The following is a 12,924-nucleotide window of genomic DNA, read 5'->3' on the forward strand; positions in this document are numbered from 1 at the left end:
ATCAGAAGAGCAGATGGTTGGTAATCAAATGTTTGTCCTACCATGCAGATGGATCTTTTAGGTAAAAAAAAGTTGTATCTGGTAACTGGGCCATGCCCCCATTTAAGATCTCCTTTTTTTTTTTTTTTTTTTAAGATTTTATTTAATTAGAGAGAGAGAGAGCAAGAGTGGGGGAAGGGCAGAGGGAGAGGGAGAGGAAGAATCTCAAGCAGACTCCACCCTGAGCATGGAGCCCAAGGCAAGACTTGATTCCAAGACCCTGAGATGTGACCTGAGCCAAAATCAAGAGTCAGACATGCAACAAACTGGGCCACCCAGGCACCTTCCCAACTATATAAATTCTTTTAGTCAGTTAAGGGAGAAGTAAAATAATTTTTCCTGAGCATTTTGGCTCATCATTGCCTTCAGCTCAAAATAATCCACATGGCAAAGGAGCCCATGTTGGGGTAGCACATTCTGCTCCCCTTCAAGATAAAGAGGGAGACAGGATTCTTACAAACCACAGCTACACAGACAACAAGGAGACACAAATGAGACTACTGTGGACTGCTAAAAAGTACAGAAAAAGAACACCTCTCAGATGACAAAGTACTCTTCTCACATAGAGAGTCAAGAATCTGGGAGGACACCAATTACCCAGAAGTAGGCTCCGGAAAAAAACAAGTGTTCAACAATGCTAGGAAAATAGCATTTCCAACCGGAAGCAGGCTGAGATTTGTGAATAAATGGTTGTAGCAACCAAACCAGAGAGGCTCAATAAATCTCAAGTATACTTCAGTTGCCTCAGGATAAAATACTGTCCTCTGTAACCTCACAATCTTTGTCCCTCAGTTTCTTAGAAAAAATTCCTTTAGTTTATCTCAGTATTCCAAATTGGAATTTCAAATTTTCAGTGTTTCAGATTGGATCTTGGAGTCGGGGGCTGTGTAAAGAAATGCTGTGGAGAGGAAGGAGTAATTTTACAACAGAAATAGAGAATAAGGATGGAAATCAGAACATCTCTCAGTAATGGGTCTAACCTGTGTGGAGGAGGAGAGTAACAAGGGGTAGCTAATGAGATCCACCTTCAGGGGGCAGTAGAGCCTAAACTAACACTTGGCTGTGGTGGCCACGCTCTCCACTAGTACTTCCCTCAGCACTGGGATTACCAGTCTACTGAGAAAAAAGTGGGCAATATTAGGGGCTCCTGGGTCTGAGTCGGTTAAGCGTCTGCCTTGGGCTGGGTTCATGATCCCAGGATCCTGGGATAGGATCCCACATTGGGGTCCCTGCTCAGTGGGGAGCCTGCTTCTCCCTTTCCCACTCCCCCTGCTTGTGTTCCCTCTCTTGCTTTGTCTCTGTCAAATTAATAAATAAAATCCTGGGGAAAAAAAAAGTAGGCAATATTAAGCTGGATTGATGAAGAAAGGATACAGGTGATAGGAAAGAGCAATAGAAAAGAATTCTAAATTGAGGAAGAAAGTAGTGGTGAAGGAAGCTGCTGATCCCTTCATTGTGTGTTCAGGGAAAAGAAACAAGCTCTGAGAACATGGAGATGGGAATAAAGAATAATGCTTACCCTATCACTATCTTTAGAAGCTTCGTGACACAGCATGTATCCCGAGCTGTGACTGAAGGAGAGAGAAAACAACAGGCATCTCCGAGAGGCAAGCATTTCAGAAATGTAAAACTGACACGAGGCCTACGTTGAGATCAAACGTATCATAAGGCTTATGATTCTAGGGATTGAACTGTTCAAGGAGCATTCAAATAATCTCCAGATGTTACCACCTTTTAACTTTTGGCATATAATGTAGTCTATTTTTTTTTTAAGATTTTATTTATTTATTTGACAGAGAGATCACAAATAGGCAGAGAGAGAGTTGGGGGTTGGGAAGCAGGCTCTCTGCTCAGCAGAGAGCCTGATGTGGGGCTCAACCCCAGGACCCTGAGATCATGACCTGAGCCAAAGGCAGAGGCTTAACCCACTGAATCACGCAGGTGCCCTGGCACATAATATAGTCTTAAGAGAATTGCCTACTTTATCAAACACCTTGCCTTGTAGTAAAGGATGGTGGGGATGGATATTCTTTTTTTTTTTTTTTTTTTTTTTTAAACATCCTCCTGAATTATTTCTAATATCAGAACAGCAAAGCCACATGGTGTCATTCCTGGAGAAAAGGCCTGGACGTTTTCAAAAACTCTCTTTATTTTTAAGGACTTATTTATTTATTTGACACAGAGAGAGAGAGAGAGAGAGGAGCATGTGCTCTAGCACACAAACCGGGGGAGTGGCAGGCAGAGGGAGACGCAGACTCCCCTGCTGAGCAAGGTCCCAGATGCAGGGACTTGAGCCCAGAACCCTGGGATTAAGACCTGAGCCTGAGGCAGATGCTTAACAGACTGAGCCATCCAGGTGTCCCTTTAAAAATCCCTTTAAGATGACAGTGGATATGAGCATCTCTCAGGAATGCTAATCTAACTGATGTTCTCAGCTATCCATGCTGCCTGTTTTTAGAAGATAGGACAAGGAGGGTTTAGACTTGTAATCTGAGACTAGCACAAACATTCTGGATCTCACATGACTTCACCTCATCGCACTCTTTAGAAAGAATCTCCTTTTGCCCACTCTCTCTCAGTCTGCCCTACTCCTCTCCCTTTCCCTCTTCCCAACTAAATTCTCACCTTGTCATTCACTGGGATAAAGCTGCTGTTCAGGGTGACAATGCGGAAGTGCACTAGAACAGAACAGACATCATTGGCAAAGGGGGTTTTCCCCTCTATGAATCTTTTTTCCACCCTTTCTACTTCCCCCACACACTTCGAAGTCAGCAAAATTCCATCAGGTTTTACTTTAAAACAAAACAAAAAACTAAAACTGAGTCTGAGAGAGAGGTCAAAGCCCCACCCAGCCCCTCACTTGGAAACATTAGAATGTAAGGCCCTTCTACCGAAGAAGGCACAAAGTACAAATACCAGGGGCTCAAGCAAAAAGCCCTTGAAAATGTTCTTATAAAATGTTTCTTGATGCTGTCTTATTCACATCAGCAGCTTGCTGTAAGATGCAGAAGCCCAGTTAAAGTTGCCAAATTCCATCCCAGGAAAAATGTGTACTTTTGTTTCAGATACACACACACACTAGCAACTCCACCCACTTACTCCCACTGATGTAACACAGCGTGTCTTCAACACCTGGGACCCCTCCTCCCTGCAAACCTTCCTCCCTCCTGCCTTGTTCCATTGACCTCTCACCCAACCACAAAGGCCCTCTTTCAGAATATGGGCAACGGTTTGTCCTGTCTTTTGTCGAATCCCGTCTGTGTGCCTCTTACCTTCCTGCCCTGGGTTGTAGATAGGTTTGTCAGTTTGTATAAAGACGCCATTCCCCTGCCTCTGAATTAGAACCTTTTTCTTCTCCTCAAAGCTGGTATTATTTCCAGTAGCCGAAACCCAGATTGTAGCCACTTCCTCTGTGCCACCAGCAGGAGGTGGTACCTGAAAAGAGAAGGGAGCTCTGTGGCAGAGTAGGATATTGGGGAAACAGCTGGGGGTAGCAAGGGTAGGGTCATAAAACAAGTTGCCAGGAAGAAGAGAAACCATGTTCAGAGGTTAAGGTCAAAAAGTAAAAGAAGAAATCCAAGGTCAAGGAAATTGTGAATGTGTTACGGCCAAGAGTTCAGTTTAGGTTTAGGGGAGACAGGTTTAAAGACTGTAGCAAAAGTAAAATAACAGAAATCATACTTACAGTTTAGATTGTCTAAATGCCTAGGAAGGAAGCTAAGAAAGGAAGAGAGCAGAGTTGGAGTTAAATCTGTGCTTACCAGAAAGGAGATGCACTGTAAGTGCCTCTTCTTCAATCCAGAGGTTTCTAGCAACTTCTGAGTCTTGTCCTTGGTCTTCAGAGTAATAGTGAATTTTACATCAAGGCACCCAGGGCTCAGATCCAAACAAACTCTCTGGGTAGAGGGGAAGTTAAGCTGGGCTGGTACTGTCACCAGGTAGTTTCTATTAAGGAAGCAAAAGGATTTCAGGGCGTAATGATTCATTCACTCAGTGAAAAATTAAGCCCTTTCCTAAGCACTCAGCATACAGCAGTGAATTTAACAGACTGATCCCCGCCTTTGTGAACCTTATTTTCTATAAGGGACAAACAGGTGAGTAACAAATAAATCAGCCTTAAGCTGTGCACAGCCTTAAACCAACCACAACTAGGAGGCCATCACTGAGAATCTACACCTAGGGTACCAGAAAGGAAATTAATTCTATTAGAGAGAACAGGGTATGAGGAGTCTACTATAAACATTATCTTTTTTTAAAAACATTATCTTTTTTATTTTTTAAAGATTTTACTTATTTATTTGACAGAGAGAGATCCCAAGTAGGCAGAGAGAGAGAGAGGAGGAAGTAGGTTCCCTGCTGAGCACAGAGCCCGATACAGGACTCGAACCCAGGACCCTGAGATCATGACCCAAGCCAAAGGCAGCAGCTTAACCCACTGAGCCACCCAGGTGCCCTAACGTTATCTTTCTTAAAGCTTCCTTTTGGTGCCTCTGCCTTTCTCTCTGGATAAAGGAGAAATGAAACCAAAGAAGGAACAGATGAGAAGGAAATTAAAATAAATCAGAGATTATCTCTTCTCTTCTGTATTTACATTTGAGAAAAGCAAAGAAGCCACCTGCCCCAAATCAACACTGACACCAAGCACTTATGGGAGATATTTTTCTGCAATGGCTAGTGTTAGGGTCAATATTCCTAGAAGGAGTTGAGCCCACATCCTTGTGGGTGAGATTCCTCAATAGCAGGAACCAGAAGTCTGGGTCCCTGCTATAATATATATATTAACCCCACAGGGTGTGGAGCTTTTGATTAATGCATCAGCCAATCACCTATTGGAGCCCTCAGGCTAAGGTGGTAACCCTGGGTAGGACTTCTATTCACTCCCTCAAATTTATTTCTCCCTGAAACATTCATACTGGCTCAGCCAGTCCTTAATACCTTTCTGGGGAAATCTCAGGGCTGAGTATTCACAGTGGTAATGCTCTCAGAACAAATTTTGGACTTCTCCCTTTTTTTCTGGTTTCATTCCAAATTTCCATCCACGTTTGATCTTTGCTCTCTTGTTATTCTATTAAGAAATACTTGGGGGGCGCCTGGGTGGCTCAGTGGGTTAAGCCTCTGCCTTCGACTCAGGTCATGATCCCAGGGGCCTGGAATCGAGTCCCGCATTGGGCTCTCTGCTCAGCAGGGAGCCTGCCTCTCCTCATCTCTCTCTCTGTCTGTCTCTCTGCCTATTTGTGATCTCTCTCTCTGTCAAATAAATAAATAAAATCTTAAAAAAAAAAAAAGACATACTTGGGAACACAGGTATAGGAATAGTATCAAGAGAAAAGCAGTATATCTCTATCTATTGGGGAATTTTAAAAATTAATACTACTCAGTATTCCTGTGATTATGTGGAAATAGGGACATATACACTCCTTATAAAAGTATAAATGGATAACCTTTCTGAAGACAATTTCACACACATCGAAACACTTTCACATTTCTATGACCCAGCAATTCTTATTTTGGAATTTTTTTTTTTTTTTTAAGATTTATTTATTTGACAGAGAGATCACAAGTAGGCAGAGAGACAGGCAGAGAGAGAGCTGGGGGGGTGGGAAGCAGGCTCTCTGCTGAGCAGAGAGACCCATGCAGGACTCAATCCCAGGACCCTGAGCCAAAGGCAGAGGCTTAACCTGCTGAGTCACCCAGGTGCCCCATTGGAAATGTTTCTTAATGAGCGAAGAGAGCATGCATGTATGCAAAAAATGTATCGACCGTAAGTTTCTTCACTGTATTCTTTATTTTAGCGAGACTTGAACGCTACCTAGGGTATAAATTAGGATACTTTCTGGAGTACAACCCAAATGTACAACCCAATGAATGAACAACCCAAATCAAACCAACTTAGACGAAAAAGAATTTTTTGGTAATGGGTGGATCAGACATGAAGAATCGAAGGAACCAGAGAAACTGGAAATGCTATGGCCTGAAATTAGGCAATGATGCTGTCAGGACTCATTTCTCCCAATCTCTCAGTCCCACTATACACAGGATTTCCTTCAAGTAGTGGAGAAGAGGGAGTTGGGAATCCTTCCAGCCCTATGATCCCAAGATACAGAAGTTTTTCATCTAACTCAGAGAAATTTCTGAAAATGGATTTTGTTCCTCCTTGTCTCATATGCTCAGCTCTGGATTAATCACTGTAGCCAAGATACTACAACAGGTGGACCTGGGTCATTCTTACCATGCAGAGGCCAGCACGATGAAGTACTGTGACTGGCAATCCCAAAATAACACATGGAATTGGACAGGAGGGGGTTTTCTAAAGAAAGGAGTCCATTACTATAGGAAGTGCACTGGAGTAAAGATGCTGGGAAAATCAAATGTTAAGTCTATACAATGCCCAATAATATAAATTTGGTTGGAAAATTGCTATATTAATATAAAGCAACAATACACAGCCATTAAAAACAGTATTTTCATGACAAGGGGAATTGTTTGCAACACTAATTGGATGACACAAAACAATAGGTAGGAAGTTCCACTTCCACTTAGGATATTAAAAAAAAAAAAGTTGGAAAGAGCATTTTCCCCTCCCTGATACTCAAAAAAGCTAAATCATAACCTTTTTTGAACCAGAAAGTTGAATGTAAGAGCTGAGCAGAGATTGCCAGTTAACTCACTAGTCTAAAATCCAAGGAGGCACAGCTTCTTCCAAGAAGAGACTTAAGTGTTGAGTTGTCTCCTCTGTGCTGGAACATGGGAGGTACTTGGGCCATCACAGAAGCAACTAAGGACACAGCTAAGATTTTAATGAATCACTAAAGGTCTAGTTTGGTCTAGAATAACAACAAAGAATCTCTGTGTGCCATACGGGAAGCTTGTACTTATTTACGGGTTCTCTTCCATGACCGTTACCAAGGGCTCGTAAGAAAGATTGGATACAGAATGAGACTGAAAAGAGCCTCCCATAGTAGTATAGACATAGAGGACAGTATTATCTATCCCGCAGGAAAGGCCCCAGCTGCCCAAACTCTTTTAAGAAAGCTTAAGATTCTGGAAAAAAGTGGTAAATACTGTTCTCCCAATTGTTGCACAGGTAAAGACCCACTGTTGCCAGGGAAAGGACAGAGTGAAAAAGAGGAAAAAACAAAAACAAAAAAAACAACAAAAAAAAACACAACCTCACAGGGAGGGAAAAGAAACAGACCTCAGCCAAGAATTCTATACTCATACTTTCAGAGGTTTCCTAAGACTGAAGGAAGGGCGGGAAACACCTACACAAGACATGCCATAGACACAAAGCAAAGTTTGATTAGGAGTAGAGGCAGGACTTCTAAGAACATCTTATCCTCCAAGGCACAGGCATATAGACTACCTATGACTGAAGATGAAAAGGTCAAGAGAGAACTACCGCACCCTCTCACCAGCAACCCAGCCAAAAACATAACAAATAGTAGCAGTCCACCACTGGCAGAGGGGCAAAAATATGGAGAGAGACCACCTCTGTGGTGCCTATAATGTGTATAGGGAACTGAGAGCTGAAAGTGGAAAACAAACATTGAGAAAAGCCTCCAGCATTCCAGACCCGACCCCAAGTACAAGGCATCATAAGAGGAATTTGAAGCTTATGGTACACGGAAAGAGCAAGTCCTAAATCCACCTCATCTTTTAACCAGAATGACTCCATCTACTGAGAAGAGATGTGTCCCTTTCTAGATATAAAGGCTATTTACTTAATCTCCCCTGTTTTGGACAAGGTGTCTGTCATTTAAGCAAAAATTATGTGATGGGGTGCCTGGATGGCTCAGTTATTAGAGCATGCAACTCCTGATCTCAGGATTGTGAGTTTAAGCCCCATGCTGGGTGTAGAGCTTACTTAAAAGAAAAAAATTATATGACTTACAAAAAGAAGATGATGATGACAACAAAGACAACAATGGTGACAACGCCCTGTGAAGATACAAAGCAACCGACAGAGTCAGACTCATAGATGATATTGGAGTGAGATCTATCCGAATGGAACTTTAAAATGACTAGAAGAGGGGCTCCTGGCTGGCCCAGTCAGTAGAGCCTGGGACTCTTGATCTCCGGCCTGTAAGTTTGAGCCCCATGTTGGATGTAGAAAATATTTTGAGAAAAAATCTTTTAAGAAAATAAAAATTAAAAATCAAATGGCTAGAAGTAATAGAAGTAGAAGTAATACTATATATTATAGTCCTTAAGGACTATAATAAAAATGGTGGACAATATCCATAAACTGATGGGAAATTTCAGCAGAAAGATGGAAGTGATAAAGTCAATTAGAAATGCTGAAAATTAAAAAAAAAATAAGTTATCAGAGATGAGCAACTCCTTCCTCAGGCTCTTAAGTAAACTTGTCACAGCTGAGAAAATAATTAACCAATATTTACCTTATAAATAAGTCAATAGAAATTATCCAACTGAAGCACAGAGGACAAAAAGGTAGAAAAAAATTTAACCTCATCAAAAAGACAAGAGGTAACAAATGTTAGCTTGTATGTGGAGAAAAGGGAACACTTGTGAACTGTTGATGGGCTTATGAATTGGTGCAGCCACCATGGTAAACAGGATGGAGGATCCTCAAAAACTTAAAAATAGAACTATCATATAATTTCACAATCCACTTTGGGGACTATATTCAAAGGAAATGAAAACATTAACTTGAAAAGGTATCTGCACCCCCATGTTCACAGCAACATTATTTGCAATAGCCAATACATGGAAACTACCTAAGTATCCACTGACGGATGAAAGGATAAAGAAGTTGTGATATATATGTGTGTATATACTGGCACATACACACAGGAATATTATTTAGCCATAAAAAATGAAGAAATCTTACCACTTACAATGTGGATGGAGTTTGAAGGCATTATGCTAAGCAAAATAAGTCAGACGGAGAGAGAAAAATATTCTATGAGTTTACTTATTTATGTGGAATCTAAAATAAAAAAAATAGGTGCCTGGGTGGCTCAGTCAGTTAAGTGCTCAACTTGATTTCGGCTCAGGTCATGATCTCAGGGTTGGGAGATCAAGCCCCATATTGGGTTCCATGCTGAGCATGGAGCTTGCTTAAGATTCTCTTTCTCACTCTCCCTCTGCCTCTCACCCCTGTCCCCTATTTGCACACTCTCTATATGTCTCTAAAACAAAACAAAACAAAGCTCATAGAAAAAGATATTAGACTTGTGGTTACCAGAGATAGAGGGGAAGGGGAATTGAAGGTTGGTGGTCAAAAGGTATAAACTTCCAGTTATATGATAAATACATAGTAGAGATGTAATGTACATCATGATAACTGTAGCAAACACTGCCGTAGGATTTATAGGAAAGTTATTTTTTAAATTTATTTTATTTTTATTTTAAGAAGGATTCATGCCCAATAGGGAGCTTCAACTCATGACCCTGAAATCAACAGTCAGATTCTTCATCAAATGAGTCAGCCAGGTTCCCCAAATAGGAAAGTTGTTAAAAAGGTAAATCCATGGGGCACCTGGGTGGCTCAGTGGGTTAAGCCTCTGCCTTCGGCTCAGGTCATGATCCCAGCGTCCTGTTATTGAGTCCCGCATTGGGCTCTCTGCTCAGCAGGGAGCCTGCTTCCCCGCCCCACTCTGCCTGCTTCTCTGCCTACTTGTGATCTCTCTCTCTGTCTGTCAAATAAATAAATACAGTCTTTAAAAAAAAAAAAAGACTTAAAAAATAAATAAAAAATAAAAAGGTAAATCCTAAAAGTTCTTTCTCATGGCAAGGAGAAATTTTCTTTCTTTTTTCTTTTCTTCTTTTTTTTCTTTCTCTTTTTACTGTATCTATTATAAGAAAATGGATGTTAGCTGAACCTATTCGTGTAATCATTTCACAATATACATAAATGAAAACATCATGCTGTATGCCTTAAACTTATACAGGGATGTATGGCCATTGTTTCTCAATAAAACTAGAAAAGAAATAGAACAATACATCCAAGAACTGTAGGAGCATATCAAATGGTTTAAAATTTATGTCATCGGAATCCTAGAAAGAGAAGAGAGAAAGAACAAGCAGAAGAAATGTTTGAAGAGACAACAGGTGAGAATTTTCCAATCAAACAACAGATCCAAGAATCATAGAGAATTCCAAGCAGGATAAATGCCAAAATAAAATACACCTAGTATATAGAAAAATAAAGGTAGGAAGTATACCAAATTTCCCATGAGAAACAATGTTAACCAGAAGACAATGGATTGACGTTTTCCAAATAATGAAGGAAAAAACCCCCAAAAGTCAGCATTCTGTAGCCAACAAAAATATCTTTCAATAATGAAGGGGGAAAAAAGACTTTTTCAGAGAAGCCAAAGCTGAGAGAATGCATTGCCAGATCTGTGCTACAAGCAATATTAAAGGGAGCTTAGGAGGCAGATACGACAGAAGGCGACAAACTATAGCCTGCACTATATAAACTGAGAGCCTGTTAAATCCAGCCTCTCACAGGTTTTGTAAAAAAAGTTTTATTGGAGCACAGTAACAGTCATTTGCTTTTGCGCTATCCTGGTAGACTTGAGGGATTACAAGAGACCATTTGCCATGCAAAGCCTCATTACTTACTATCTGATCATTTATAGAAAGTTAGCTAACTCCTCTCAGGGTGCCAGACAGAAACTGCACAAATAAATGAGGATTTCTGGAAATGGTATCAAACAAAATAAATACAAAAGACATTCAAGTCCATTTTTAATCACTTTAAAAGATTAAAGACTGCATAAAGCAAAAAAACAGTTCATTCGGAGTTACATCATAGGAATGAGGCATTTTTTTACATGTCAAGACAAAGGGAATGAAAAATGAGGAAAGAAATACTGAGGAACATGCTTTGCATAATCTCTTTGGCACCTTTTTCTTCTCTTCTATTTTGATTTTCTGATGCAATTTTTCTCCTCTTCCCTTTGTAACTTCTTCAGGGCCCACCACTACTCATGTCTGTTTCTCTCAGCTTTTCTATAAACCCAATAAAGCCACCTAAATTCTCTTCAGCCATTAATCTTCTTTTATCCTGGCCCTTCAATTCTAGCAGATAAGATTGGTTAACTTTGGGATCCTATTGAATATTTTCCAATTCTGTGGATCTAAAAGAGAAGCTAGAATGGGTCTAGGCAAGGTTCCAGCCATGGGGACTATCTGTGCATCTAGTAATGTATTAGTTATGGAATGAAAAAATAGTATTGCCTGAGCTAGAAAAGGGTGCTTAGTTATATCAAATGTATTTAGCTTGAATTTCTAGGATGTTAACTTCACTGCAAAGGGAGATTTAAAACAGCTACTTGCTGCCATAGCAACCAGAACACACCAGTCTTGCAGAAGACAATGGTACAAAGAATCTGTATACTGAGTGCCATTGGTTAGCTGTGTGACTCATGACAAGGTATTAACCTCTCTCTGCTTTGGTTTCCTCATCTATAAAATAGGAACAATAATACCACTTATCTTACAAAATTGGTGTAAGAATCAAATAATGTGATGCATGGAAGTATATAGAAAAGTGCCTGACGCATACTTAGCTTCTTATAAATATTAGCTTTATTTTTTTAAGATTTTACTTATTTATTTGAGAGAGAGAGAGAGAATGAGTGGGGGAGGGGCAGAGGGAGAAGCAGACTCCCTGCCAACCAGGGAGCCCAATGCGAGACTTGATCCCGGGACTCTGGGGTCATGACCTGAGCCGAAGGCAGACACTTAACTTACTGAGCCACCCAGGCACCCCAAATGTTAGCTTTAGTATTATTAAAAACAATGGTGGAACAGGCTTTCTCAGAGTTAGCAACTTTCCGGCAATTAGCAATTTGAAGAATGATATAAGCAAGATTTGCAGACTTGCTACACAACAATGTGAATGTGGTTAACAGTCCTGAACTATACACTTAAAATTGATTAAGAGGGTAAATTTTACTTTATGTATTTTTTACCATCATTGAAAATTAAAATAGAGGCAGCTGGCTGGCTCAGTTGGTGGAGCATGTGACTCTTGATCTTGGGGTCATGAGTTTGAGTCCCATGTTGGGCACAGAGCCTACTTAAAAATAAATAAATAAATAAATAAACTATCTTCAAAAATTTTTAAATAATAATAATAAAAGATCTGCAGGTTGTGAAAAAATAATAAAAGTAAATTTGTGTTTCAGTATTTCCTAAATTTAAAAACTTGCAACTTTCATTAAAAAGAGGAAGATCTGGGGGCATCTGGGTGGCTCAGTTGGTTAAGCGACTGTCTTCTTCTCAGGTCATGATCCCAGGGTCCTGGAATAGAGCCCTGGATTTGGCGGGGGAGGGGGGTCCCTGCTCGGTAGGGAGCTGCTTCTCCCTCTTCCTCTGCTATTCCCCATGTCTGTGCTCTCCTGCTCTCTTTCTGTCAAATAAATAAATAAAATCTTAGAAAGAGAGAGAAAGATCTGTAGAGAGATGTTTTTCTTTTGTTTGGCTACACCAAGGGTTTCACATGATCAGCAGAAGGCACAAAGAGACACCGCAAAGCAGACAGGAAAGGACTTCATACATGTAGCTTTTGTCCATGTCATTCCCTTTGCCCAGATTGCCTTTTCTCCTTCTCTACCTGGAGAATCTCTCATCATCCTTCCAAATTTAGCTGACATTTCCATAAGACGTTTCTACCTTACTTCATATTCTTCACTGCTCCAGAGAGAACTTTGTCTTTTTCCTATGTCCCAAAACTTGGGTTCCTAGTGAGTTTGACCACAGCACTAGTCATCTTGTCTTGTCACTCTTTACTTACGTTCCTCTTTCCCAACCTATTCTGTGAGAGGCAGAGCTTATCCTAATCCTTCCTCTAGCCTAGTTACTCAGGATGAATGCATAAATAAGGAGCAAAGGGCAAAGATCATCCCACAT

The 12,924-nt window shown here is 40.6% G+C and overlaps 1 protein-coding gene across 2 annotated transcripts in view; it reads right to left on the bottom strand.

Moving 5' to 3' along the window:
- Nucleotides 1–12,924, bottom strand: part of A2ML1 (alpha-2-macroglobulin like 1) — a 67,522-nt gene that overhangs the window by 38,368 nt on the left and 16,230 nt on the right. For both annotated transcript variants that reach the window (XR_009356791.1, XM_059186210.1), the window contains exons 2-4: nucleotides 3,801–3,984; nucleotides 3,312–3,474; nucleotides 2,665–2,717 (exon numbers count right to left, since the gene is read on the bottom strand). Coding sequence is in view for 1 of the 2 variants with exons in the window: in XM_059186210.1 (XP_059042193.1) it covers nucleotides 2,665–2,717; nucleotides 3,312–3,474; nucleotides 3,801–3,984 (400 nt within the window). In the remaining variant the exon portion in view is untranslated. The remainder of the gene's footprint in view (nucleotides 1–2,664; nucleotides 2,718–3,311; nucleotides 3,475–3,800; nucleotides 3,985–12,924) is intronic.

Source organism: Mustela lutreola, chromosome 8, assembly GCF_030435805.1.
Source record: "Mustela lutreola isolate mMusLut2 chromosome 8, mMusLut2.pri, whole genome shotgun sequence".
Classification (NCBI taxonomy): Eukaryota; Metazoa; Chordata; class Mammalia; order Carnivora; family Mustelidae; genus Mustela; species Mustela lutreola.